This window comes from Macrosteles quadrilineatus, unplaced genomic scaffold, assembly GCF_028750875.1.
Source record: "Macrosteles quadrilineatus isolate MER2022 unplaced genomic scaffold, UCM_ALF_1.0 Scaffold_3__2_contigs__length_128488019, whole genome shotgun sequence".
NCBI classification, from domain to species: domain Eukaryota; kingdom Metazoa; phylum Arthropoda; class Insecta; order Hemiptera; family Cicadellidae; genus Macrosteles; species Macrosteles quadrilineatus.
Genome location: NW_026542596.1, coordinates 121,612,814 through 121,639,494, shown reverse-complemented (window position 1 = coordinate 121,639,494; position 26,681 = coordinate 121,612,814). Strand labels below are relative to the sequence as shown.

General features: G+C 37.1%; 2 protein-coding genes across 4 annotated transcripts in view; one reads left to right on the top strand and one right to left on the bottom strand.

The window, feature by feature from the left end:
- Positions 1 to 26,681, top strand: part of LOC128990915 (RING finger protein 17-like) — a 184,978-nt gene that overhangs the window by 89,620 nt on the left and 68,677 nt on the right. The window lies entirely within an intron of this gene.
- On the bottom strand, positions 935 to 7,492 carry LOC128988396 (uncharacterized). Its single transcript, XM_054409648.1, has 3 exons — positions 7,363 to 7,492; positions 6,793 to 6,987; positions 935 to 1,969 (listed from the first exon to the last, which is right to left on the bottom strand). The coding sequence occupies exons 1-3, from the start codon at positions 7,490 to 7,492 to the stop codon at positions 1,632 to 1,634; spliced, it is 663 nt and encodes a 220-aa protein (XP_054265623.1). The 3' UTR covers positions 935 to 1,631.

The following is a 26,681-nucleotide window of genomic DNA, read 5'->3' as shown; positions in this document are numbered from 1 at the left end:
TAGTAAAGGACATAAATCATGATAATACTGTACAACTACGTGCTACTCTACAGCATTCTACAACATGCCAGGAATACTTTTTACACTTTTGTGTGTTTAGCTAACTTGTTGGTAAAAAACCTAAACATATAATTATTTTCAAATTTGAGACCTAAACTATGGCAAAACTAAAAGATCTTGCTAGGAATTCTTATTTTCAATTTTGTTACTTAATGCATTTTCCACGGATAAGTAATAGAGCAACATTGTAATAGAAAGCTGCAAGAGCCGTAGCGTGTGATTGTCAATGTATTTTTCGTTTGGCGTTCTTCGACGCTAAAAATGGTGGACATCGTTGTATTTTCTTATCGAATAAATTATTGGGAAGGATAAATTATGGTACGGTTTTGAATTTCGTTTGTTTATATTTTTGGTTTCCTTTTTTTTCTTTACATAGTTTATTAACAGGTTATCGTTCAATACAAATAAATAACATACTTTTGATAAAGTGGGGTTTCTTGATGTACATAGTTGTAACTTTATTGCGTCTGTTTACATTGTATTTCATATGCTTCACGCATTCGCTGTCCGGCGAGTTTGTTACTACAGATACCTTAACTAAACTTACTACTACAACTACTAAACCTTGCATCCATCACAGTTTATTGGGCTACTTAGCTTCTGGTAGGTTCCGTAACTTGCGTAACCAAACCAGTCGCTGTGACCTAGATTGAGCACAAAAATATTATATTTTAATTTTATGTCAGTTTGATTTTTAGTCTTAAACATAATTTCTGTTATGTTGTTGAGTTTTATGTTAGAGTTTTTAATCGGTAATTTATTTTGGACCAATTAATAATAATACGACATTTGCGTAATTCTTCTTAAATATAACAAAACAATGATAAACAAAACATTTTTTGTAGACAACCCTGCTACACGATAACTTGGAACCAAGGAGTACAATAAGCAGTAAATTATTGATTGTTATTCGAATTCCAACCAGTAAGTGTAAGCACAGTTCCAAGTACAACCCTGAATGAGGACTGTAGATAACTGTCACTCACTCAGTGTTTCCTAACTTAAAACATATCACAATCAATCATAGATTTACCAACTACGACGAAAAGTGTAATTTTGGCATATCAATATTATTTAGGGCCGTTAGGGATTTTTCGGCAGTCCTGGCTGTTTGTAAGAGGATTAACACAAATATTCCAAGTGCTCAACCCAGGTGAAGAGCAACAATTCGAAGTTTTTACATATCAGCACTGTTGCACTCTGCACGTCCGAGATGTCACTGCTACAATGACTTTTGGGTTCTGAAGTAGACATTCCATCTATAAATGGACACTGTCGCAGAATTTTTATTAAAAAATAACATAGCTGAATAAGCCATTCATAGAAAGCACTACTCTCTGAAATTCTATTTTCTCTCTTAAATCTAGTTACTGAATAGTCGATTTGACATTTAATAGGCCATAGCTTACAAGTCGCCCAATAGAAATGTGTTATAATTTACTTCAGCGCAATCTTTCGGTGGCCCATTTCAACTACGTCCATTTTGATTTAAGATTCAGCGACAACTTTAACATAGGGGATGGAATGTCTAGCTCTATCAATAGTCAAGGCGGCTACTGTATATTGTCACACTACACGAAGATGTTCTCCAACAGCTGTTTGGTGATGAGCCTGTGAGGCCGTGTAGGGTTCAGCTTGGGTCGTCTGTAGAGCCGCGCGTTGATTGGATACAGCTGTTTGCTGAGGTCGCAGCGTACGTTGAACCACCAATCACAGACGAAGACAGCCTGTGAGAACTGTGTGCCGTTGGGACAGAGGAAGGTGGTCTGTCGGCCGTCGATGTCGCAGTAGTGCCACGCCTGGCAGCGAGTGTCCATGTCGGCGAAGAACCCAGGGTAGTCCTGGTCCTCGCAGTAGAAGTCTGTGTAGGGCACCAGCGACAGGATGGGGTAGTCGGCGCCGGGTCGACCTGGAACATTACATTGAGGAGGTTAGCGTAATCTTCCACGAACCTTTTAGAACCTAAGACAATCTGAAGATACTTAATCATAATTGGCGATACTTTTACGTACTGGGATGTGTAGGAGAAGACGAGAAAAGAAGTCAATGGATGAGACGACAGGCGTTACTGACTACGATAAGCTGGTTAATATTAAGGATAATTTATTAGCCCAATGGTCAAAGATAGCTGGGTTCAGCTTTGAAGCATAAACAGGATTTGAGTTTTCTCAGGATGGATCGAACTGGAAAACTACTAAGTATCAGCCACCAAGCTATTAATTATGCTCTAGTACGACACATTCAAATCATTGTGACTTCGCTCTAGGGAGGGAAAAAACTACATCGAAAACGCAAAGGTTGAAAATTAAAGTTATTTTAAATTATTTGTTTTTCTTAATCGAAACCCCTAAAGTTAGATCTAGTTTGGTACGCAACCCTATTGTTTTCATCCCTCTCTTTGTGTGTTCATCACTTTGGTGTTTGCATTTAGCGAACTTACCAACAATTATCTACTCGAAGGCCGAAAATCTCTATATGAAATGACAATAGGCGTCGGCAGGACGACGATGTGCATGACGGGTAATTTACACAAGGCGTAGGCTGGCAGATAGAGAGGGAGAGTGGAGTCAAAGATGTCAAGGCCCTTCCCCTCTCCGACAGTTCGTACACGGTACCCTGTTTTAGCAATAAACCATTTTCTTTAATCAATTTAATTATTTTCAGGCAAGTGACCTGTTTTCTGCTCAGTTATTACGTAAAGCTTTCGATGAAACGCGTTGTGGAAGACTCTTCAAGGAGAACGAAATGTCTGGTGATTCAGTAAATTAAGGCATTCAGTCACTCGAATAACAAGTCCTGTTCAGTCTGGAAGTTCAGTGAGAAGTATGATGTATGTGCAGCTGTCATCGACTTGCATCAGCTCTTGTGAACTAAGCCGTAGAAGGACACGGCTCGTCATAGAGTTCTTGCCTTGAAATGGATCGTTCAGCAAGAATACTTCCTCTTGAATAGATGACATCAGTCAAAAGCGGATGTATAGTAGTGTTAAGGCTTAGGATTGCTATCATTACTTGATTTTATTTTCAAATGGTCAGTCAGTAAAGTTATCAGAACTGTTGCCATAACAAGTATAAAGTTATTTGGTTTTCTCGTGTCGACTACTGAAGTCTTTTCCAACGAGTTTTCAACTCCGCAATGATAAATCGGCTCGGCTTTGATCGTTGGAGATAAAGTTTGTTCGTGACCACTCCAAGGTTCGCGGAACACTAGTCACTGTCTCTCGCAGATCGGATTGTTTGCGAACGCTACAAACCCCGGGTACAACTTGTAACAGAGTTTTAACAGAATGATTTATAGTTTGTACTCTCTAATCCCGCTGTTCTTTCTCGCTGATAATGCAAAAGAAATGTCAAGTTGGTTAACTTCTGAAGCAACAACTGCTTCTTGCCACATTCTTCCTACTAAAGTAAAACTGATAATTTGCCTCTCCATTAAACATATCGTTTCAAACTCACTCAACACACTATTTCAATACAGAAACCATTAGGCATTATCATTAGCACAAATCTCCAGTTGAAAAGTCCGAAAATGAAGAATGCAAGCATTGCTTTCTAAGCGTTATGTTTTTTAGTTTATTACAAACAAATATCGAGCACCTGTTTTGTAGACCATTGGTTCGATTGCAATTTTTCAAATTTTGTATTTGGATGAGTGTATGTGTTGATAAGTGTTGTGTTGATATGTAGATCTGTTATCACTCCTTGTCCAGCGCCGTTCTCATTGTGTGTTGTCAGTGTCGCAAGAGCCCGGCTGTGGCTGCCGTCGCCTCGGGCCGGGGCGGGGGTCATTGCCGACCATTGGCCAACCACTGGGGCAGGGCAGGGCTCAACACTCAACAGCTGACCTCCTAAACCGAGATTTGGCAGAAACGCGCTTGCCAACATGAGTATATAGTAGACGTAAAAGCGAAATATCAGATTAAAGTACTAACATAAATCCTTCCAAGATTCGCATCAGGTTGTGTCTCGGACCCTAGAGTTGTTTTATTGTTCTTACTCTTGCGTTTAAATTGTAATAGGTTTTAAAAACCAGTGTTGCAAACCGTGAACCGCTATTGACGTCAAACGTTTTTTCAGAAATAGGTAGCATACCAGATAATTTTATTGGACTGAGTAATTTTCCAAGGAAACCTAGACTTTTCATATCAAATGGATGGATGGGCCAGCCGATTCGAATATTACTTTTGAGAGAGAGACTTTATATGATTACTAGTTCCAGTTAGTTTCCGACCAAGAAAAGATGGAACGAGAGTCTCATAGAGTGTGATAATAAAGCCCATATAATATTTATGTTTTTTAACTGAAAGTTGATACAAATACGTCTTATAACACTTAAAACATATCCTTACGCTGATACTGTTAATACATTTTAGTTTATAATAAGACAAATGTAATGGTATGCCGCCGCTAAACAGATGCATCTCTTCCATTCTCTTATGTTTGTTATGTCACTTGTTTGAGGGATAGTTCCGGGTGACTTTCGCCTCAACACATCCGAGTCCCTGTCATGTCAATCCTATCTGATCTACAGTCTACAGGCCGGTGTTGGGTATGCATGAGTGAGACCGTGTTGTAACTGGGGTGGGATCACTGCTCTACAACTGCAACTACTTCTCGCTAGCTGCAGTGGTACAGCCTCACATTGCGTATAGTAAAACATGTTGTGTGATCAAGTCTACCTAAACATTGCATTTTGTATGTATTGTAGTGTTGAATAAAACATTAGTTTCGAGATACGAACTTTGGTCAATACAAAATTATTGTTATTACTGTACTCTAGTAGACATATAATCTTTTTGGACCAACTGTGATAAGTTTTTTTAAAATCGCAATGAACACCATTTTCTAAACAAGTCATCCACAGAGTGTGCTAAAGTCTCTATTTGTTTCCTTCCATCCAGAAGGTTGTTGATGACGATATATTGACAGTTTAATTTTTCCTTGTTTAAACCATTTTTTTTAGTGTATGCATTCTTAACCTCCTGGCGACACAGTTAATAGCCTTAAGTATAATATTTATTTTTGTATTTACACTGAAAGATTCGAGATAAGTGTCTCGTACGTGTGCGAGAAGAACCTTTTTGATCCCCGACATATCAACAACAATTTGGTGGGTTTAGACCACTTTCCCCTAAATCGTATGTGATATAGAAAATGCCTGCCATTTGCGTAAACGCCCACAATAAAGTGAAAAACTTAGCCTAACAACCTTCCCCTTCCTTTTATCTTCTATTCCCCGACAAAGCATTCAAATAATCCAGTTATAAATAAGTTAACAAAGATTTTATTGTATTGCAGCTAGCAGTACGGAGTACCAATCAATACTATGGTGATATTGAATATTACAGCACGGTGGCCGCGGTATGCCAGGCTGCGAGGAAGCGCTTGCCCGCGGTGAAAGTGTCATTATCCTGGCAGTGTAATTGGACCGTTTTGTTACATGAACCCCGCCCCCGACACCTTCAACCCAGTGGTATCAGTGTATCTGGATCTGGATCATCTCGTCCGTCGTGTTGTGTTACGGAAGCGAAATATGAAAGGACAGTTTCGTAACTTTCCAAACGTTGATGACGTTGGTTGTGATGTAGGAAAGGATTGACTTCTTGAATAGCTTCGGAAGCTGTTTTTGTGTTTTTATTCAGGGCTTGTTTCAATTTAATTCATTTCGGACATTTTAATTCTTACTGAGCCTTAAACTTAAAATAATATGCAGATCGAATTATTTTATATTACTATGACACCGACACGTACGCCGAATGCGTCGTTAGGGCAAAGTTGAGATGACAGCGTTTACTGACAAGATCAGGTGTTTCGTTAACCAAACATATTTATTGAAAGCCGAATTATGAAGGACAGAAACCTATAGTAATGAACTCTATTACAACAATAATGGGCAATTGGTTCACAGTGTAACCTTTTAGCGGTTGGAAACTGAATGTCCTTGATCAACTGGCGTTTAAGTATTGCAATCTTAGGTCAAGAATCGAGGTCCTGGGTTTACTAAGGCATTTGTGTAACTCATGCAACCGTTGTACTTCATCCATCATGTGTGTGTTTATGTGTGTTACGAACAACGTAATTCTGGTTTTTAATAACAATAATTAACTCAATTCGCATTTAAAACGTCGAGAATTGGTTAGAATCATTGGAATCTAAAAGTGAACTCTAAAAAATAACTTGCAATATTACTGATAATTTAAATTGTATTTTAAATAATTGATTGAATTTGATAATTGATTGAATAAAAAAAACATGCAAATTCAGGGTCGCATATTTGCAGATCACCGATTGAATATTTTTGTAAATGTAATAATGGTGTAAGATTTTGTAAATGTTTGAAACGTAAATGTAGTAAACGTTTAAACTGGAAAGTTAAAATGTGCATCGGACAATCGGTTTGTAATTTATTGCAGGATCGTGATGTCAATGCTACTCTGTTCACCGTGTTACAAGTACAATTAAATGTATACTATATTGTCTATTTTATGTATAATGTACTTTATATGAATGACACAATATGTTAAGGAATGGACCAGTCGGAGTAGACTTTACATCGCTTTCCAAACAGGTTTTAAACAAGCCGTGTGTTAACATAACCGTCTGCTGTCCGCTGCCCACCACCTTCGTGCTGTGCTATCTCGCTACCATGCTATAGCCACGACACGGCTACATCTTCCTACGCAATACGTTGAATTGTGTCTGTCCTGTGAAACACTTGACCTGAGATACAGACCTGGTATAGATTTGCCGAGCTCCAGGTACTCCTTGACAGAAGGACTGAGGAACCCTGGGGGTACGGAGGGTTGTTTGGGAGGACCGTTCCTCTCGTCCAGGGCCTGGTCACCGTCATTGGAGGCGGCGTCGACGTCAGGGTCAGGGGCTGATGGCGCTCTGGGTCTCTTGACTACACGACCCTCCTCCTCGCCACCTGCAAACATATGTAGTGAGAAAACAAAATCTGTTGAAAATGAAAGGACAACTTCGTGTGACATATACCTTGTGTGATGTCCAATCATCAAAGTACGTATCCAAATAAGGAAGTAAATAGTAATACTTATACAGAATGTTTATTTCTTCGGTCACAGTAATCGTGGGTCTTTGCTGAACAGTGTTGAAGTAATTTAACCTTATTCACGATTATTCGTCAAATCTAAATTAATCACCCACTCTTCGTATGTAGTTGAGGTTGTTGGACTTTTGACAAGGAAATCATCTGATATAGGTTTAGCTCTGGTGTCGTTGATAAGTAGCCGTTCCTCTAATGTATACAATCTCGTCGGTTTGAGACCCTCGACACGCCCACGATTGCGACAAGATCTCCGGTCAAACCTAGTGACGGCCCAGATGTTTGCAAACAAGGGTGACCTTAGCCGAGCCGAGGTGAAAGGTATCCAGGACCGCAACCTTGCCTCTCCCTTAGCAGTTTCCGCCATCCGCCTTACAAAGTACTTCTGCAGGAGTCCAAAAAAACTGTGATGGTCGCTGCTGACGAGCTTAGAACTTTGTTTGTTTAATTTAACAAGTTTGATTAAATGTGACCAAAGTAATATTTACTTCATATTGATGTAAAAAATGGACTTGTTATCAATTATCAATTATCAATCGTTCCTCTCCGTATTAATTTTGATATTTCGCACCCAAGAGTCTTGAAATTACTCGTCATGTTCTAGAATAGAAATTGGCTCTACAAATGCAAAACTGATTCATCACTAGTACATGTCTGCTAACACTTCATCGCAATATTTTGTATATGTATGCAAGGTTTTTTTCAGATCCATGTAATATACGTGTATTATTACTGCACCGTATACCTTTGTTTGCATTTACACTATGTGCGATTGCTATTTGGACCTGTCTGATATTGCACTATCTCGTTTAGCATACAATTTGTTTGAACGAGTTAGCTATCACCGCAGGAGTTTTTCGAATAAACTCGTGTTAAAGTCACAGAAGAATCACTTCTAACCGTCTACATGTTGGAGGGCAGCTAAAGTGCAATACAGTATATCTGAAGGTTTTAGGGTCGTGGTCGTGACATAGCGAGCAGTTCACTCTGTACTTTAACCATCGCCGCCTACTGGTTACTGGTTACTGGTTAGCCATATCGGATCACAGCTGATTATCCTGACATTATCTATGCGTTATGTTGCGCAACGGCATCAGAACAGATAACTTCAGCTAGGAAATTATGTTATGCGTTGTTTACCTGGCCGTGTTTCCTGTGTAAGAGTTTGTGTTTAAGCATGTATACAGATGAATTTTGCCGTTAAACAAGTTCAAGGAGTAGAAGCTTTGATTCGTTTTTCACTGTGAAACCCACAGCTGTTTTCAATACATGTGTTTCTGGGCTGAAGACATGCCTTTGATCTATCTATTGTGAAAAAGAATCGTCTGGAGTCTAGAAACAGCTGTATATTGTCTATCTCAAAAATTCGTCCCAAGATTTTGTCGAAAAAATAGTACCGATTTACAAAAATATTAACTTATCGTGATCAACATGTTTTTGTGGTTTTTACCGTGTCACGTTGTATGTTTGATTACAATTTACTCTTCTATATTTCAACACAAAAGTAATACGTGACACTTTTAAATGATGGTAAACGCTGTTCGTATATCTTGCAAAACAAGCCGTTAACAGTTAATTATATAAAGGTAAATTATTATACTTATTGTTTTGTGATTTAGTTTGCTTATAGTAATGGCGCATTAATTTATAACGAAAGTTGTTCATCACACGGGACAGAGGTTTTTTTTCAAACCCACGCTCATTTTCCAACCTCGGCTTAAAAAGAGACTGTTTCGACTGCTTAAAAGAGTCACTTTAGGGCCTAGTGACAAAATGTTCAATTTATTATGTAAACGTTATTAGACGCTAATTGTTACCGAAAAAGAATTGTTTGAGTTTATAGTTACAACTGCTAACAGTTTTCTCTTAAAGTTACATATATTCATTCGTTCATTGCCGTGTTGTTATTGAATTCTCTCGTGTCGCACGTAGCGTAGAAAGCTACATTTAAATGCTTTGTTACAAACAATGACTTCTACAAAGATAACTTTCTCTATACAGCTTAGCCTTTGATCACAAAGAACTCAAACCCACATTTGGTGACAATAAGTCTTTGTCGTATATTTGTCGTATATTCAAAGGTGGTGTTTAAGTCTAAGTGCATCTCAAAGTGAACAATCGTTCGTTCTCTGACATTTAAACAATATCTAATCAAATTCTCTCATGCGCTGTACCAGTTGAATTTTGATTTTACAATTAATTGAGCTTTGAATAATGTCGCCATTATATTTCATTTCAATTGCCAATACAGGGTAATAACCTGTGATAAGCTTCTACTTCTCTTATTCACTAAATTAAGTCAATGGACTGTATGTTAATCATTTTCAGTTGTACCGTCAAGAACGCCGGTAAAAATAGGAAAACAATTAAATGAGTATCATATAATACTTTTGCCTCTAAGTTTTCCACATATTTTGGATATCCTACACAGACTTGTACTAACGAAGGACATCCGGTCAGTTTAGTTAAATGATGACACCGGATTATAATAATGGGTAGGTTTAGGCGGGCTTTAGTTGGAGATAACCAAAGTGGCTGTGGACAAGTTATTGTTATGACCTCGACAAGGACTTAATAGCGACGTATTTGACTAAATGTTGTTGAGAAACGTTTTATTTCTTATACAGGGTGACTGCCGGGAACCGGACGTTTTTTAAATGAATAGTAAAACCTTATTTTATATAGTAAAATTATTTAATTGTTGAATATATATTGGTGAAAACATACCATTTCAAAAAACACATGTTTTATGGAACCTTTTATCCTAGTTTGGGTTTATTTCTTACAGATGATATCATGCATGTGATGGCCGTTAACCTGGATACAATATATCAGTAAACAACACCTGCATACGTACTGCAAAATCTTCTCTTTGTCCATAGTCCCTCTCTTTCAGTTTCTGTACCACCTGAATTTTTAAGGATGAAATTTCAATCTGATTTTAAAATTATTCTGACAGAATCGCGCTTCATGCGTAGCTCTTGTGCGTGTCTTCGTGCAGAGCGACCCGGGCTCCTCATCAAAGCAGTTCTCACTGTGGCAATGTTGTCTGGTGTTCTCACTGTTCTTGCTAGACCGGGTGGCTTATTCTTTGATACTGTTCCTGATGTTCTGAACTTGTGCACCCATCTTGGCAATGTATTCCGGCTTGGAACCGTGTCATTTCGCGCAATATTAAAGTGGCGTCGGAAGATACGCTGTGTTTTGATAACGGATTCGCCATTTTTAATAAATGTGTCATATGCAAAAACACGATGCTGAACTGACCACTGATCCATCGTGACTAAAATGGTAAAGCTCACTCAAAACAATGACATAACCTCAATCTCCCTAGCACGTGTAGCAACAATGTAACAGCTGTTGCAAATTCGTCCGGTTCCCGGCAGTCACCCTGTATTAGTTACAACAAAATGATGAGTTTTAATTGGCTCTCAGCACATAATCAATTGCGATGGGATTCATGAATTTAATTCAATTGTTGGTTATTGTTGAAGTTATTTAGCCATTTTTATTTAATTAATTGATTCTATTTCAATTTGCTGAACCGAATGGTTTGGTAAAGAAAGACTGATTACTTTGGGCGATTTTACAAGCTAGATACGGTACTAACCAGCTCGTGGAATAGCAGGTTAAGTCGGCGTGTAATACATGCAACTTATATTAAACATGCCTCCGACCTCATCAATACAGACTAATACTACAAGTTGCTTGTGCATCAGCAATTGCGAGTACGCTTGAATAGTTTACGATCCAGTTCAGTTAACATGGAACGTCACTGGCAGATTCGACTCAAATATCGAGCAAGTATGGCGAGTATACTGTGCCAGTTTACGAGCTGCGTGAATAAACGGTCAGTGGCTTGTAAACAGCGTGTAATCGAACCTTTACACACGTTACATACTCGCACAGCACTGTGTGATATTTATCTTTACTCTAGAGAGCACACAGTAAAAGTGGGGTTCAAAGTGATGACTGTGTTTGTGTGGATGTGTAGAGAGCTACGGATTACAACCGTGGTCCGAAATTGATGAAATTTGGTATGCACACTAATCCATGGTATCTTCTGGGCATTTTTTTCATCTATTCGAAACCAATATTTTAACGGGGATTTTCCAAAAACATTAACAAAATAAGGAGAAATATTTTTTTTTGCTAAAAATGACTATTAAGATTTTGATCAAAATGCTGTAGGAATAACTGTTCTAACATTATTCCGATATCTGTGACTTCCCTAAAAAAAACGTCGTTTACGTACAATTATGTTTATGTTAATTGCAGAAACTGCGTTAATCCCCATGATTAAATGTAAACAATCCTTTAATTAGAAATCAGCTTCGCAGAAAGATAAATCATGTAACGAATACTCGCCTACTGTACTGGTTTACTGTACTTAGCGGGGCCTAGTACAGACCTTAACCAGGTGACTTGATCCTGCGCATCCCAGGTCACGCGACAGTCAAAACCTGACCGTGCGCAAACAATCGACAATATAATAATAGAACGATAAGATATTGATGATATGAAGTTAGTTCCACTGTCCCCGTGTGGTATGCTACAGCAAGCCAACGGTGATGTCTGACATGTACGTCATCTCTATGGTAATGCACGCCAAAGTTTCATCCAAGGTCGATCCCTGCATAACTTATCTCGGATCTTCTTCACTGTTCCCGCCATCGAAGGTCAACTACTCAGTTTCCCGTCGTAACCCGACTTGGTGAATACTGTCCTGCGCAGTTGCAGATCTTGCACCTAGTTCGAGTTGGACAATCTTCAGTTGTCGACTGGTTAAAAAAATCGCAGCATATGACGTATTTTATCTCAAACAATAAGTATATATTGTGTAACTGGTGCAAATCACAAAAGGTGGGGTTGGATTGTAAAACTAACCATAGATTTGTAAAACAATTTATGCTAATGAAACCCACTAGTCCTACGCTCTCTGATCCGACACCTTCCGACGACATTGTTGTCGGACGTCGGATCCGATTTTTCTCCAGTCTGCGTGCACCAGGCCTAGATTAGTCACTGTCTAGCTTCGTATGTGACATGAGTATTGGCGAACATTTGATCGAAGCAGATTGGGAGTATCCCTTTCTTTATACAGTAGGTTATAATATCAGCCTGAAGATATTCTGATGATTTCAATGATGCAAGTTCTATAGATTCGAGTGGTGACTGGTTCTTAAATTGAGGACCAACTATTATAGAAAAAGATTATGCGAACGGAGATCCATCGTATGATGGACAAATGACGACCTCTTTTGCTACTTCAGCGGCCAAAATTTACAAAAAAAGCCTGATACATATAATTTACCGTCGGTTACTGACGGGGCCCGTCGGACCAATGGGTTATTGCCTTAAAAAGTGCGGAAGGCGCCAGAAGGTGTGGGAGACTTGTCTGATCGGAGATCGTCGGGCTAGTAGGTTCCCTGCTTAAGAGGAACTTAAACGAAACGAACAACTGAATGTGTAGATTTAGCAATCAGGGACATTGCATTTCACAGGTTCTCAGAGTTAAGAACATTAAAATGGCTTGTACATGGTTATAAGCTTGGAATGGTTTGAATGACAAATTGGTCTATAATTTTTGTTGAGGGTTCTTGTCAACTGAAAGAGTAAGTTAGACTGACTGTAGTAATCTGCTATTCGTGTACGTAACATCGTAGCTAAATTGCTTGTAGTTGTTGTTTATAAATCTGTAAAGATTCACTTTGTTTTCTCTAAGAAAGACTTCAACGAACGATATGACCGAATGCTGTAGTTTATACTAACAAGGGGCGATTCATTTCAACAGTTACTGGAGCTTTAGGGCATTGCGGACCTGTAATTTTAGTTTTGAATTACACCTGACGTGCTCAGAGAGGTTTGAAACACAGAGTTGTATGGTATAAAGTGAACAATAGTGCATTTATATAAACTAGTGTTCTGTCCATCAAATGAAATCATGGTCATGACTGACTTGTAATTCATCTATAGTTAGATCGGAGTTTACCACTCTGAACAAGGGTCTCTTAATGAGTTTAATTCAGCAATATAAATCATAAAATACATTATAAAGGGATTGTAGTGTCACGTACGGTCGAGGCAGATCTTGCGAGAACCACCTAAACCTAATAATTGATAGTACAGCTGGCTGAGAAAGTAGAATCGTGATTGTGAATCGTCGTGAGCAGCAACAGCAAGCCACACCTCATACGAGATAATACAATGCCCAAGATTAGCAGATATCGCACAATGGTTTGCCGGCAAAACAGAGGATTTACTATCAACTTTACAGCCCGATACTCGATACTGTGCAAGTAGGTGAGACCGTAAGTATATTTCGCAATGTGTTGTAGATGGGAACGGGAGCAGCAGATCACCACTTCACCGCAGGATTGGACACGACCTTTCTCTCGCCAGCCTTGAACTCCAGAACCTCGTACTTTCCCACAATCTCATCTACGAAAAGCAGATAATTTTATAATCATTATTTACACGGCCTTGCCAAATTACCGTGTTTTAGAGAAAGGACAAACCATGCTTCGAAAACGTGGCGAATTTTCGTGGGATAATAAATGAGGTGGTTTCCGTATATGGTCATTTAGGAAATGATTATTGGTCGTTTACTATGGTGGATGAAACATTTGGCCATGTGAAGAAATAAATATCTCATCATAATGGTCAAGTTTTTACAAATGAATATTGACTATATGAATTTAACCACCGGTTGAGTGCTTTGGTGTAAGAGACTGACTTGTCGAATACGTTAACTTTGACCAAATCGAACTGAAAGCACGATTTATTTTTAGCTACAGCGGCCTTTATGTCTCGTCAATTATCGTAACTAAAGCTAAGACAGAAAATAGAATTTTAGACTGTGGCCTATTATGTGAGTGGATAATTCAACCAAGTTATTTTTGGTCAATTAGAAAGCTAGGTTTTTTTCTGTCCAAACATTGTATGTTGTAAACAAAAATGACATGACGACTCTCTGCGACATTTCACTTGAGAGGAAGCTTGCAAGTAGTTGAGAAACAATTCATTTAAGTACTGTAGTTCAGTCGTCGGTCCTGCCAGCTGCCAAGTCGTTTGTTACATCAGTAAACGATGATATCGCAACTATAGGAAGGGAGAGGCAGAAGATTGACGGACAATTCGGAGGCTCTGACACGGTGATGTGTGACTTGCGTCATCAGCTGATCGGTGCTCCCGCCAATATCTACACGGTCCGACAGACATTGGGGTCCGCACGATTAAATACACCATACACAACACTGGGCATCTCTAAAACAAGTCAAATATGGAGTCCCTCAGGGGTCTATTCTTGGTCCAATTTTATTCCTCTGTTATATAAAAGGCCTGCCTTCAGCTCTAACAAACTTAAACAGTAAATTATGCCTCTATGCTGATGATGCAAATTTAATAGTTTCTGGTAGATCAAAAAATTACATTGAATATATAGGCAATAGTAGCCTTGAATCTATATATGAATATTTATCTTGCAAAAACTTATTGCTTAACTCAGAGAAAACCAATTACATAAATTTTTCAACTGCCCAAAAAAACCTTATAAACCTCATTTAAAAATTGATAACAATTACTTAACTCAAGTGACTCAAACTAAATTCTTAGGACTAATAATTGATCAACATTTATCTTGGTTGTACCACATTGATAAACTAAAAAGTAAAATTTGTTCAGGTCTATTTATGCTGCACAACTTGTCTAAACTCTGCTCGTTGAATGATTTACTGAAGGTTTACTATGCTCACATAAACTCACATATTGCATTCGGCATTGAATTATACGGTGCAACAACCATTCAAAATTTAGATAGTATATTAATTTTACAAAAGAGAGCCATACGTATCATGTTAAACTTAGGAGAAAACCAATCGGCAAAACATTATTTTGCTAAATTAAATATCTTTACAGTGTATGGATTATATATTTAAACTATAATTAACCTAAAAAGTGAAATGAATACAAATACACTTCCGAAATTTGGAATGACACATAATTATAATACTCGGTATCGGAACTACCCAGCCATCCAGAGGCATAACTTAGAGTTTTATAATAAAAAACCCACTGCTGCAGGTACTAGGTTTTTTTATTCTCTGCCTAAAGAAATAATGGAAATTAATAATATTAAGACATTTAAAAAGAAATTTAAAATATTTATAATAAGCAAATGTTACTACTCATTTAGTGAGCATTTTGATAATATTTTATAGAATTAATTGTATTTATTGACGCCATTCTGCATTTATATTTGTAAAATGTAAATCTTGAATGAAGTGTTTCTGAATCTGAATCTGAATCTGAATCATCCGATTTGTGTTGCGGGGATGGTTTTTAATTTGTTGAACCATTGCAGACAGTGCAAAAAATCTTTGCAAATAAATTATAACTTAAATCTTTGACTATTAATAAAAATATTCAGTATCCAATAGTCAATGCTTAAATTATACTTCTTTAAGCAATGATTTTTTTTCATAACGCTGGGGACGTTTCACTAGGAGTTAGAACTCCTAATAAAACATTTGAATACATTTTGACATACATTTGAACATACATTTGAACATACATGTGAACACACATACATGAACATACATTTGAACATACATTTGAACATACATACATGAACATACATTTGAACACACATACATACGATACATTTGAAAAAATTTGAACATTTTATTTTAAATACTAATCGATAGGTTGAGTAGTACGATAAAATTATAAAAGCAAGCCTAGTTTGCGTAGCAGCCGAGTTTAATTTAATTTGCATTTCACTATTGATCCACAACTTATTTCTCGTAATCTATAAAATTGTCCTTGTAACTGATTTCCATCCGAGCTGTTGGAAGGAATCGGCACTGGTGTATGAATACTAATGAAGTCGTGATCCCAGATCAAATGGAGCTAGGTTTATGAGATTATTTCTATGGACAGTCTCGAAACACTTTTTGTGGCCGTATCGCAACATCAGCTGCAAGAAACAGGGTCGTTTGTGTGTTCCTGCAACTCTGTTGAAATCCCCGCTTTATATTCAGTTTGATTATATTCCCTCGTTATTATCTCGCAAAAACACAAATAACTAATTTGTGTGCTCTTGCCGTAGTTGCGTTAGGGGTTTGCCTCATTTTGTAATCTCGGTCTTTGTGGGGTTTTCTTGAGTCCCGACTTTAAGGACTATACTCCTTTGATCTATGGTAATACTTAAGACAATGCCTAGCCGTTTAATATTTTGTACCGTATACAGCCTATAAATCGGTTTTAATGTCTATGTACTTTCCATCGAATAAAAAGGGGGGATTGCGTCTCACCGCATTGGTTTAAATTTGAACTTAGATTTTTCTATAGAAGTGGTTAGTGTATCCTGCAGAGAAGACGTCTCCTACAACCTCGTAGTTTTGGTCTGTCGCACAAATCGAATGCCCGTTGATTAACCGTGTTACAGCGTGGTTCCTTGTCACGGCTCAGAGGAATTGAAGTAAATAATCCCTGAGAAATTCAGGTTTAACCGCAAATCTTGTTCACAGTTCAAGGCAAGCCTGAATTGCTTCTAGTTTAAATATGTTTGCATATTTGCAGGTGTACGGTGTGTAGTGTCCCTGGATGCTGGTATATTCGCATGATTATACACAGTCCCTTGTATCGTGTATGTTGAGAGCCTAGTTCCCGTGGTAGGACGTGATAATAATGCTAACAGCCTCATTAGACAGCGATTGTGCCTTCCTGTGGCTATGTGCCATATTTCATTATATCCCGCCGCAATTAATAGACAAAACTGTGTTTAAAATCGTTTGAACATGGAGTTTTTTTTTTATCGCCTGGATTATTCAGTTTTTCAACATTTGTGAAGTACTGTAGTGCATTTAACCTTCAATAATGACATAACATGTCTTTAAAACTTTTAAGAATGTTATAATCGTGCAACAAAGGGTCAAACGTGTTTTCAATTTGTTTTATACCAAGTTCACTGTAGTTGCGTAAAACGTACCCTATTTATGCAAGACACCAAAGATCTGTTGGTAGAAAGAATTGTATTAATTGTTACCGCTGTATAAGGTCTACATTCAACTGTTAAACATGGGTTTTTGTTTTTTATATGAAATATTACATCGTTATTTCTTTCATTAAGCTTACAAAATTGTCTCAACAAAGAATCTTAAGCAGTTGTAAAGTCGGATATGCGAAATTGTATACTATAGAGTATTGTATTTAACAATTGATCATTACTTTTGGTATACAGTAATACGTATCCTTAAGTTGAAAGCAGTTGGATTGTCGTCTAGTTTATAGTAGTTTAGTTGGCCTACTTGTATAGTTTCAGCAGTGCGAACACATACAACTTATTGAATGGTTCAGTACATAAATAACTATATTATTACTCGGCACAGTCTGTGATTGATGCAGTACGTGTGATATGTTGAATGACATCACTGTGAGGCAACTGGACATTCCGACACTCGACTCACCGGCTCACGGCACAACTTGTCACACGTCCTAACTGCTAAATCTAAAATGCACTTTGACTACATTGTCTTCTAAAGAGTATTAGTTTATTTTGTCAAAGTTCGTCCATTGCGTCAAGTTTTAATGGATTTCCATTAGATAAAATCCTCACCTATCAAGCTTAGTTTTCATTTTGTAATGACATTTCGGTAAGATGACGAACTTACATCAAATGTCTTGATTTACACATAAACCAATTAACCAAATCATACTGGTTTGGAATAAATGACGGGGAATTGTCCAATTTCTAACCCAGTTGTGTTTGTTAAGTCTTCCGTTTTGTATCATGATTGTGTCAATAGATTCAGAATCTTTAATTATAAATTATAGATTATTTGTCATCAGCAATATCACTTACCAGATCTTAATAAACCCATATGCATTCAGCATTTTTAATCCTACGTTAGGCCGATATCCATAAAATGCTGCCACTGTAACTTACCCAGTCACTATTTATTAGTCATTGACAAAGGTTTTCATGGAAAACAGATCTATTTTCTGTCCTTATGACGCGGGCTAATAAAGACGTTATTTATTCATTTACTCGTTTATTCCCCCTTTGCCTATTTGCCATATTCATTCATGTGATTACCTAACCATTGAAACTCCTACCAACACAAGAATTTTAAAAATTAGTTGAACATATTTCTAAATTTTAAGCCAACTTCCATTGAGAGCTAGTTCAGGCCTAATTGTTGGACACTGGGCCCGGGCCTCGGAGGTGACAATTGCGCTATGATCTACGTCATGTTGTTGCGTCGTCGTATTGAGGACATGGACATGGACGTGACGACGAGTGCATACTGAACTGTTGACGACGCGCCAAACCGTGGATGTACCAACAGTCAGCGTCCTTGAGCATACTTGTGGCTATATCGCTTACTGAACGATGTTTATGTATACCGGGTGTACAGAAAAGTACACCTATAAAAGAACTCCCTATTTTCGAGAACAATTATGATGGCGAAACATACAAAATCTTACATTTATGAATACATAATGTGAAAGAGAATATCTTTTTGTTTTGTTTTTGGTGCACCATTAGTTGTTCTACACAGGTCAAGACGATTTCCCACTTCTCGCGAGGTATTCGCCAACATTGCAGGTGCGACTGACGCAACTGCTCCGATGATCCTTTGTCGTAAATGGTTAATGTCATGGATATTTTCAGCATATACCACATGTCCCCTAAAGAAAAAAGACCAGTTGAGTCCAGTTGAAATCTGGGCTTCGAAGTGGCCAGGAAATTGGGCCATCTCTGCCTATCCATCGTTCTTCACAACGAGCGTCGCATTACGTTATGATGCGGGACGTCATCTTGTTGAAATAAATAAATAAATAAAAGTGAAACAAAACTTGAAGATATTATCTTTCACAACAACGTAAGACTTTGTATGTTTCACCATTAAAATTGTTCTCGAAAAAAGGAGTTCTTCAAACACTCGGTACAGCTATCGAAATTTGTTGTGCAATGAAATCTAATTGTTGTTGAAAATTTACTTGGATGCTGTACGAGATATTATAGTAAAAAACTATTGAACTAGTGAGATAAAGTTGAACAGGTGACTATAAAGCGAAGAGCTAACTAGTTCAACGAATTGCCATGGCCATACAAAAAGGAAATGTCGCAATTATTGTAAAAATTGGTATATTAAAACATAGGGTCAATCCATCTGAAGTGATCCAATGAAGGTTGCTTGACCATTTTGTATTTTCATAATTTTTTTATATGTTATTACCCTTATAATTATGACTTCAAAACAGTTTTTAAAATATTTTTATCTAGTTCCGTTTAGAAGTTGCGGCCATTTTTGTCAGGCCGCGCACGGCGTTTTTGGGCTTTGCAGGCATCAGCGATAAATTAAATATCTTTTTACAGAGTAGAGCTAGAACAATGAGACTTGTACAATTATTTTCAGTGAAGTCCCCTCTATATATAAGGTCCTTTAAACATTTTCTCTAAAACAATCATTAATGCCTTAAAATATTCATCTTATTTTGAAAATACTTTTCAACAAAGTGCTCTTTTTAAAGCCTAATTTTACAAAGAAGGAATAAAGTACCATAGCTAATGATTTTTATCCTGTAAGATATGGTAAAATACTTGCATATGTCAGAATATTAAGTCTGAATTCAGTCTCCTTAACTTTTTATAAGCTACTAAAAATTTAAATTTTCCAATTTTTCAAAAGTTTGACGTGCAATATTTCTGGTGGGCCAAACTGTAAAAATCCAATTTTTACATATGTGATGTGCCTATATAGTAGGAACATACAGCAAAAATTTCAATGTTGGTATTTGATCCTAAGCCGAGATATACAATTTTGAATTTAAAGGAAATTTCAACTTTTGCGCCAGCTTAATCACCAGATTTAAGTGGTATAGAAAATCTATACACAATATAGTAACAATGCAATAGTAAACTTGTTACATAATTAAAAGCTAGAATATGTACAGAAAAAATTATTAAGAACCAAAGTGGTTATAAATGGAATTAAAATATAAAAACAAAAGCGTTCGGTTCTATCTTAAAGATTTACAGTCAACGGTTCTATGTAACTTAAATGGACGGTATTTTGCGTTTAAGAAGACTCATCCAGAGTGTCAGTGTTATACTTATATTACATTATTAAAACTTTGGCAGATCAAAATTTTGTAAGCTGCGGCCTAAGTGGTGCATTTTGGCTAGACCCTCAGGTACACATTCTGTGCATGTGCTTGTGTACCACCAATATGTAAATTTTATGATTGATGGTGCCACTACAAAGAGTAACTGGAGACTGGAGTTAATAGTATGTGACACTAATTAGTATGACTGACTGTATGGTTATGGGCTTTTTATTACTGTGATCATTTCTCCTCGGTCTGTTGTAACTCACTGCTTAAACTCAATACTATCTGGTTGATCCTTCTAAGAATCCACCAACATTTCAAGTAGAGTTCCTGTTCCTGGACACTGTTTCCACCATACAGCCACACCTACCCAGAAGTGTCAAATGCTATTAACTCCAGTTACTGTTTGTAGTTAACATTAAGTTTGGCACCATCATAATTTATTTTACATATTGGTGGTACACACATACACACAGAATGTGTACCTGAGGGTCCAGCCAAAATGCACCACTTAGGCAGCAGCTCACAACATTTTGATCTGCCAAAGTTTTAATAATGTAATATAAGTATAACACTGACACTCTGGATGAGTCTTCTTAAACGCAAAATACCGTCCATTTAAGTTACATAGAACCGTTGACTGTAAATCTTTAAGATAGAACCGAACGCTTTTGTTTTTATATTTTAATTCCATTTATAACCACTTTGGTTCTTAATAATTTTTTCTGTACATATTCTAGCTTTTAATTATGTAACAAGTTTACTATTGCATTGTTACTATATTGTGTATAGATTTTCTATACCACTTAAATCTGGTGATTAAGCTGGCGCAAAAGTTGAAATTTCCTTTAAATTCAAAATTGTATATCTCGGCTTAGGATCAAATACCAACATTGAAATTTTTGCTGTATGTTCCTACTATATAGGCACATCACATATGTAAAAATTGGATTTTTACAGTTTGCCCCACCAGAAATATTGCACGTCAAACTTTTGAAAAATTGGAAAATTTAAATTTTTAGTAGCTTATAAAAAGTTAAGGAGACTGAATTCAGACTTAATATTCTGACATATGCAAGTATTTTACCATATCTTACAGGATAAAAATCATTAGCTATGGTACTTTATTCCTTCTTTGTAAAATTAGGCTTTAAAAAGAGCACTTTGTTGAAAAGTATTTTCAAAATAAGATGAATATTTTAAGGCATTAGTGATTGTTTTAGAGAAAATGTTTAAAGGACCTTATATATAGAGGGGACTTCACTGAAAATAATGGTACAAGTCTCATTGTTCTAGCTCTACTCTGTAAAAAGATATTTAATTTATCGCTGATGCCTGCAAAGCCCAAAAACGCCGTGCGCGGCCTGACAAAAATGGCCGCAACTTCTAAACGGAACTAGATAAAAATATTTTAAAAACTGTTTTGAGGTCATAATTATAAGGGTAATAACATATAAAAAAATTATGAAAATACAAAATGGTCGAGCAACCAAGTATTTTTTTATTGGATCACTTCAGATGGATTGACCCCATAGTGAGATTGTTGTTTATGTGGATAAATATTTCCGTGGTACAAATGTTTTTTCAGATAGAGACACTTTTATAGCTCGAGATTTAGGTAAACTAATGTGCGGAGTGATTCTTTCTTTTTTGGAAGCCACTGGTTGTATGTGTAAGTTTGGTCGAGTATTGATTGCTTAAAAACAGTCATCTCAGTTTGTGCTTACTATCCCTTCAAATTTGTTCTGTTTGGTATAATATGCCGTAAGTCAAAGTAAATTAAACCTATGAAAATAATGTAGAAAAACTCAAGCTTTACTATGGACTTGAAATGCAATATACCATACCGTATGTACTTTCAAATGTTACGGATTCTTTAGGATTTCTAACTACATATTTAGCAAATGATGCGAAATGGTTTTACTATGTGACAAAATACAGTGTTACATACTGTATTTCTTAAATATGGTGTGTTTTGAATTGTTACTACGCTGTTTTACTAGATATTTTTATACTTGCATTAGTTTCACAATGATCAATACAGCCTATATAATGTATCGACGAAATGATGATATTTTACTGGCCAGTAGGCCTAATACACTTACTGTTTTTGTAACATACACGTGACTTATGCAACAACCCTTCTCTTGACTTGAACGTTTACGACCCGGAGAAAGCTGAATGACCTTTGCTGATACGTTTACTGGACGGGGTTACTCTCGTTGTCTATATCGGGTGTATAGTTATACATAGTATCAGTATACACTATACACCACAGTAGTGACGGGAGGGAAAGCTACAGATTGACCTTTGGGCGTCGTCCGCCAACTTCTGATAACCTTTCCCGGTACATTTCCTTGTTGGAGTAACATTAATTAATTGCCATTGCCGTTTGTCACGCCGATATACAGATGGTCTTAATTAAAGCTCTGCGATATTTGTACGAAAATATTTAATCGCAAAAACTAATCTCTTAACTGTCGTAAGAGAGGAGTTGTTTTGTGGTGAAGCGCGGGATGCTCGAGGTTCTGGTTTCAAATTCTGTCAATCATGAATTTATTTTAACAATGAGAAAATGCCGCGATCCTCTAGTGCCTATCCTGAATTTAATTGGTTCCGGCCATCGATCTCTATTATTATAATAATAGAGATCGATGGTTCCGGCTAGTGCCCGGTGGTTCATAAAGGTTTTTGTAGTAGAACCTTTGACTACCACCGGTATTAATAGAACTGGATATAACTTCCTAGATACTGCGTGTTGACGTAAACTATTGATTTCTATCGAATACACGGGCAATGTATTGTTAACAACATCCTTGTCGCGTCAACCATCGCAGGAACAAAAACTTAAGCTCAAGAGTCCTCTTTACCCCTGCGAAAACACTAAAATATGCCTCGGAAGTCCCTTGCTCCTGAATTTGTATACATATAATGTTAAAACTTTACCCTACGGATTAACCAAGTGAATTAATTGTATAAGGAAAAAAATCTTAAAAGTTAATTTGACTACATCGTTACCAAGTTTCAAGACAATCTGTTGGCGTCCGAACCGGGGGACAAAATTAACATGTTTTGTCGGAGGCTACTGCGCTACTTGCCTTTTACCACCTTTTACAAAACTTGGCTCAGGCGGCAGACGAGCCAACGACGTGTCGTTTAGTCATGTGTTTACGATGTTTTCAGAATGACGCTACCCGCCCCGTCATTACCACCTTCCCCAAACCAAACCCGCAACTCTGCTGTGGTACTAACTGTGAGTAGTTTATTTAACGGCGTTGTATTTGAATAATAAAAACTGACATATAGATGGGACATGGGACGTTAACTTCAGTATCCAAAAGCAATGGCAGAACCAAGTTCTCATGTCCTAGATTTGCATAACTTATCAAACACAAACAGGTTTGCCTGCAGCTAACTGTGTGTGTGTGTTGGAAATACAATCGCACGTATAACCTCGCCACATTGTATGTTCGACAATCCAGGTTATGCTAATGTAACCTTAGCTGCGATCGCGAGATCTGGCATTTGCCGGTACAGCGGTACGGCGCGTAAATCATTGTCAGCGTTCGGTTCATTGTGTGATTGTGTCTGCAGGGTAGTGCGTAGTGGAAATGTTAGCGGTCTACGCATGTCCATAGCGCCCTCTCTAGGGTTGTGATGCAACTGCCCCGAGGAACCGACCCCGCCCGTAGTGCCGCGGGGTGTGCGGTGGTCGTTAGTCTGTATTGGGCTGATTGTGACGTCACGTATATTCGTGGATCGCGTCAAATGTTTCGTGGTTCTGGCCAATAATTGGGTTTGAATTTTTCCCGTTTAATATGAACACCCAACGTAGAATATCAATTTGAACTCTCATACATTCTTTTACTAATTTGTATAATTAAAAAAATACCCCCGCCGCAGCAAACCTGCCGTCCAAGCGAATTTCCATTTGGCTGAATTGATTTTCAATTGATCTATTTAAATAACATTAGGTTTAACGAGTACCTAGGTTTGCTGCTACAAGGAATCTAATAAAGTGTGTGTTTTAAGTAAAATAACTATTGCTTAGTATAAAATGAATATATTTGCCAAGTTTGATTAAAAGATATCCATAAACAAGCAAACTACAACATTTTACAATATTCTCCATAAGAATAACATGGGAATTTTTAATTTACCATTTTTTAGTTTTCTCCGTAACCAATAACCGTACAAAAACACTTTGATATACTGAATTGTTTGTTTTTTTAAGCTCTTTAAGAAGGTTTAGAGAAAAATTGGGAAATTTTGTGTTTTGAGGGTCAAAAGTGAGAAAAACCAATTTTTGCCCCATAAAACCCTGTTCCCATGGTCCGATCATGCTCGATCGCGAACTCATTCAAGTTTATCCCGCCTTACACCTTCAAACCAAGTTTCATCAAAATCGGATAAACATTACTCAAGTTATCGTGTTCACGGACACACACACATATATATATATAAATCTATATATATATAAATCTGTATCTTCTATATATATAAAAGGCAAAGCCCTCACTGACTGACTCACTCACTCATCACTAATTCTCCCACTTCCCACTTACCTAGGAGGTTGAAATTTGGTACACTGATTCTTTAGGCATTAAATAGGAAAACTAAGTGGTTTTTATTCTGATCGGACTTTCGGGCTCCACCCCAGTAGCTCTGGACTATCCCATGTTAACCTAATGAGTACTCATAAATGGAAGTAATGAATCATAACAGCTGTTTCAATTAAACAAGTTGGTTCTGTTCTATGATGTTCCATAGCATTAAAGTTACAAGGATTACCAACAGAGTGCAGCACTATTATTTTTTTAAATATTTGACAACAGCTAATTTGAAACCAAAAGGTGAGTAAGCGTAGCGAACGAACTTCAACCCGGAGGCGAGGTAGCGTAGCGAACGAGCTAACCTGAAGGCAAGTGAGCGCAGCGAACGAACTTCAACTAGGACGTGTGAGCGCAGCGAACTAGCTCCAACCCAAAGGTGAGTGAGCGTAACGAACGAACTTCAACCAGGACGTGATTGAGCCATGCGAACGAGCTCACGTATGAAGTTAAACGGGACAAAGCCCGCGGGTACAGCTAGTATATATATAAATCTATCTATATATACATATATAAAAATTTGAACGAATGGTGTTTTTGGCCTCTGGGCACATCAAAATGAAAAAGTAGATCGGTCACGGGCCTAAGTCTTACCATGAGACCTACGGTAATAGCTACTTCCCTATAGGGAAATTCGCTAAAATGTTACCGATTAGATGTTTTAGTTATCCAACTCTTTTCCATTGTCGTGATAGTTAAATTTTTACTTATTTAAAATATCACAATGGTTTAGAATTTTTACTGCGACTCGAAACGTTACATTTTCTCCAAAATCCAGATAATGGTTTTGGAAAGTTCTCTTGCCTACAGACCTGATCATTTCAGTTTAAAAACAGTTTGCAGCTTAGTAAATAATAATTAATCAAATGATAATTAATAACAAATTTTGTAGGTTATTTGTTTAAAATTATTCCATTGAATTTCTGTCAAGTTTAATCAATATTCAAGAAGTTCTATTCTTTTTAAGCACCAATATGTGACAAATTTTGGCTATTAATAGTAACCAACCTGACCTACAATTAGCTACGTCGATTTAAATGTCTGCTTGTTCCAATGTCTTATCAGTGAGCTGGTCTAGTGGTTTGAGCGCGGGGGTTCAAATCCCGCCAATCACCAATGGATTTTTATCTTAAACCACAACCCCTAGGTCTAGCCTAAAGTAATGTGAAAAACAATCCCAGTCTCCTGCCTAGCATGTTAGAGGGGGGGATGTCTATCAAATGCCATTCAAACTGTCTTTCCAATCTGTCCCTTTCATTAGAGGGGTTTATTACTACTAATCACTATAAAGGTAAAGGTGTTGATCGCCTTGTCATTTCAACCCATAACTGTATCATTTATGTCCATTGCCATAAAATACAGTTATTGCTTCAACCTTGTGTCATTGTTTATTACTTGGTCCAAATGATATGGTATAAATGGAAGTAAAACATAAGCAAGAGCAAATGACAAATTAAATTCACAAAGTAAATTCTTGCATTCTTGTCTTTTCATTTAATTTGAATTAAAAATATTCTTGAAGTCTAAAGCAACCCACAAAATTTATGAATTTCTTAACGTGAACCCAAAATGTAGAGTTATTTCTCAAAACGTACAGCATCTCAACAGTGATTAGTAATCGAATCACTACTTATGTAGAATGGTATATTTACAGAGACCAGTTACTTTAGTCCAGGTTTAGATAATTTCTCTAATGTAGTTGTACTAGTACGCTAAACCCCTAGCTGCAGAACCTTTTTTTTATTTATTTAAATTTTAAAGTTCTTTTTTGCAATGGGACAACTAATTTGTAAATCAGTCCAATTAATTTTTGTTTTTAATAGAAGT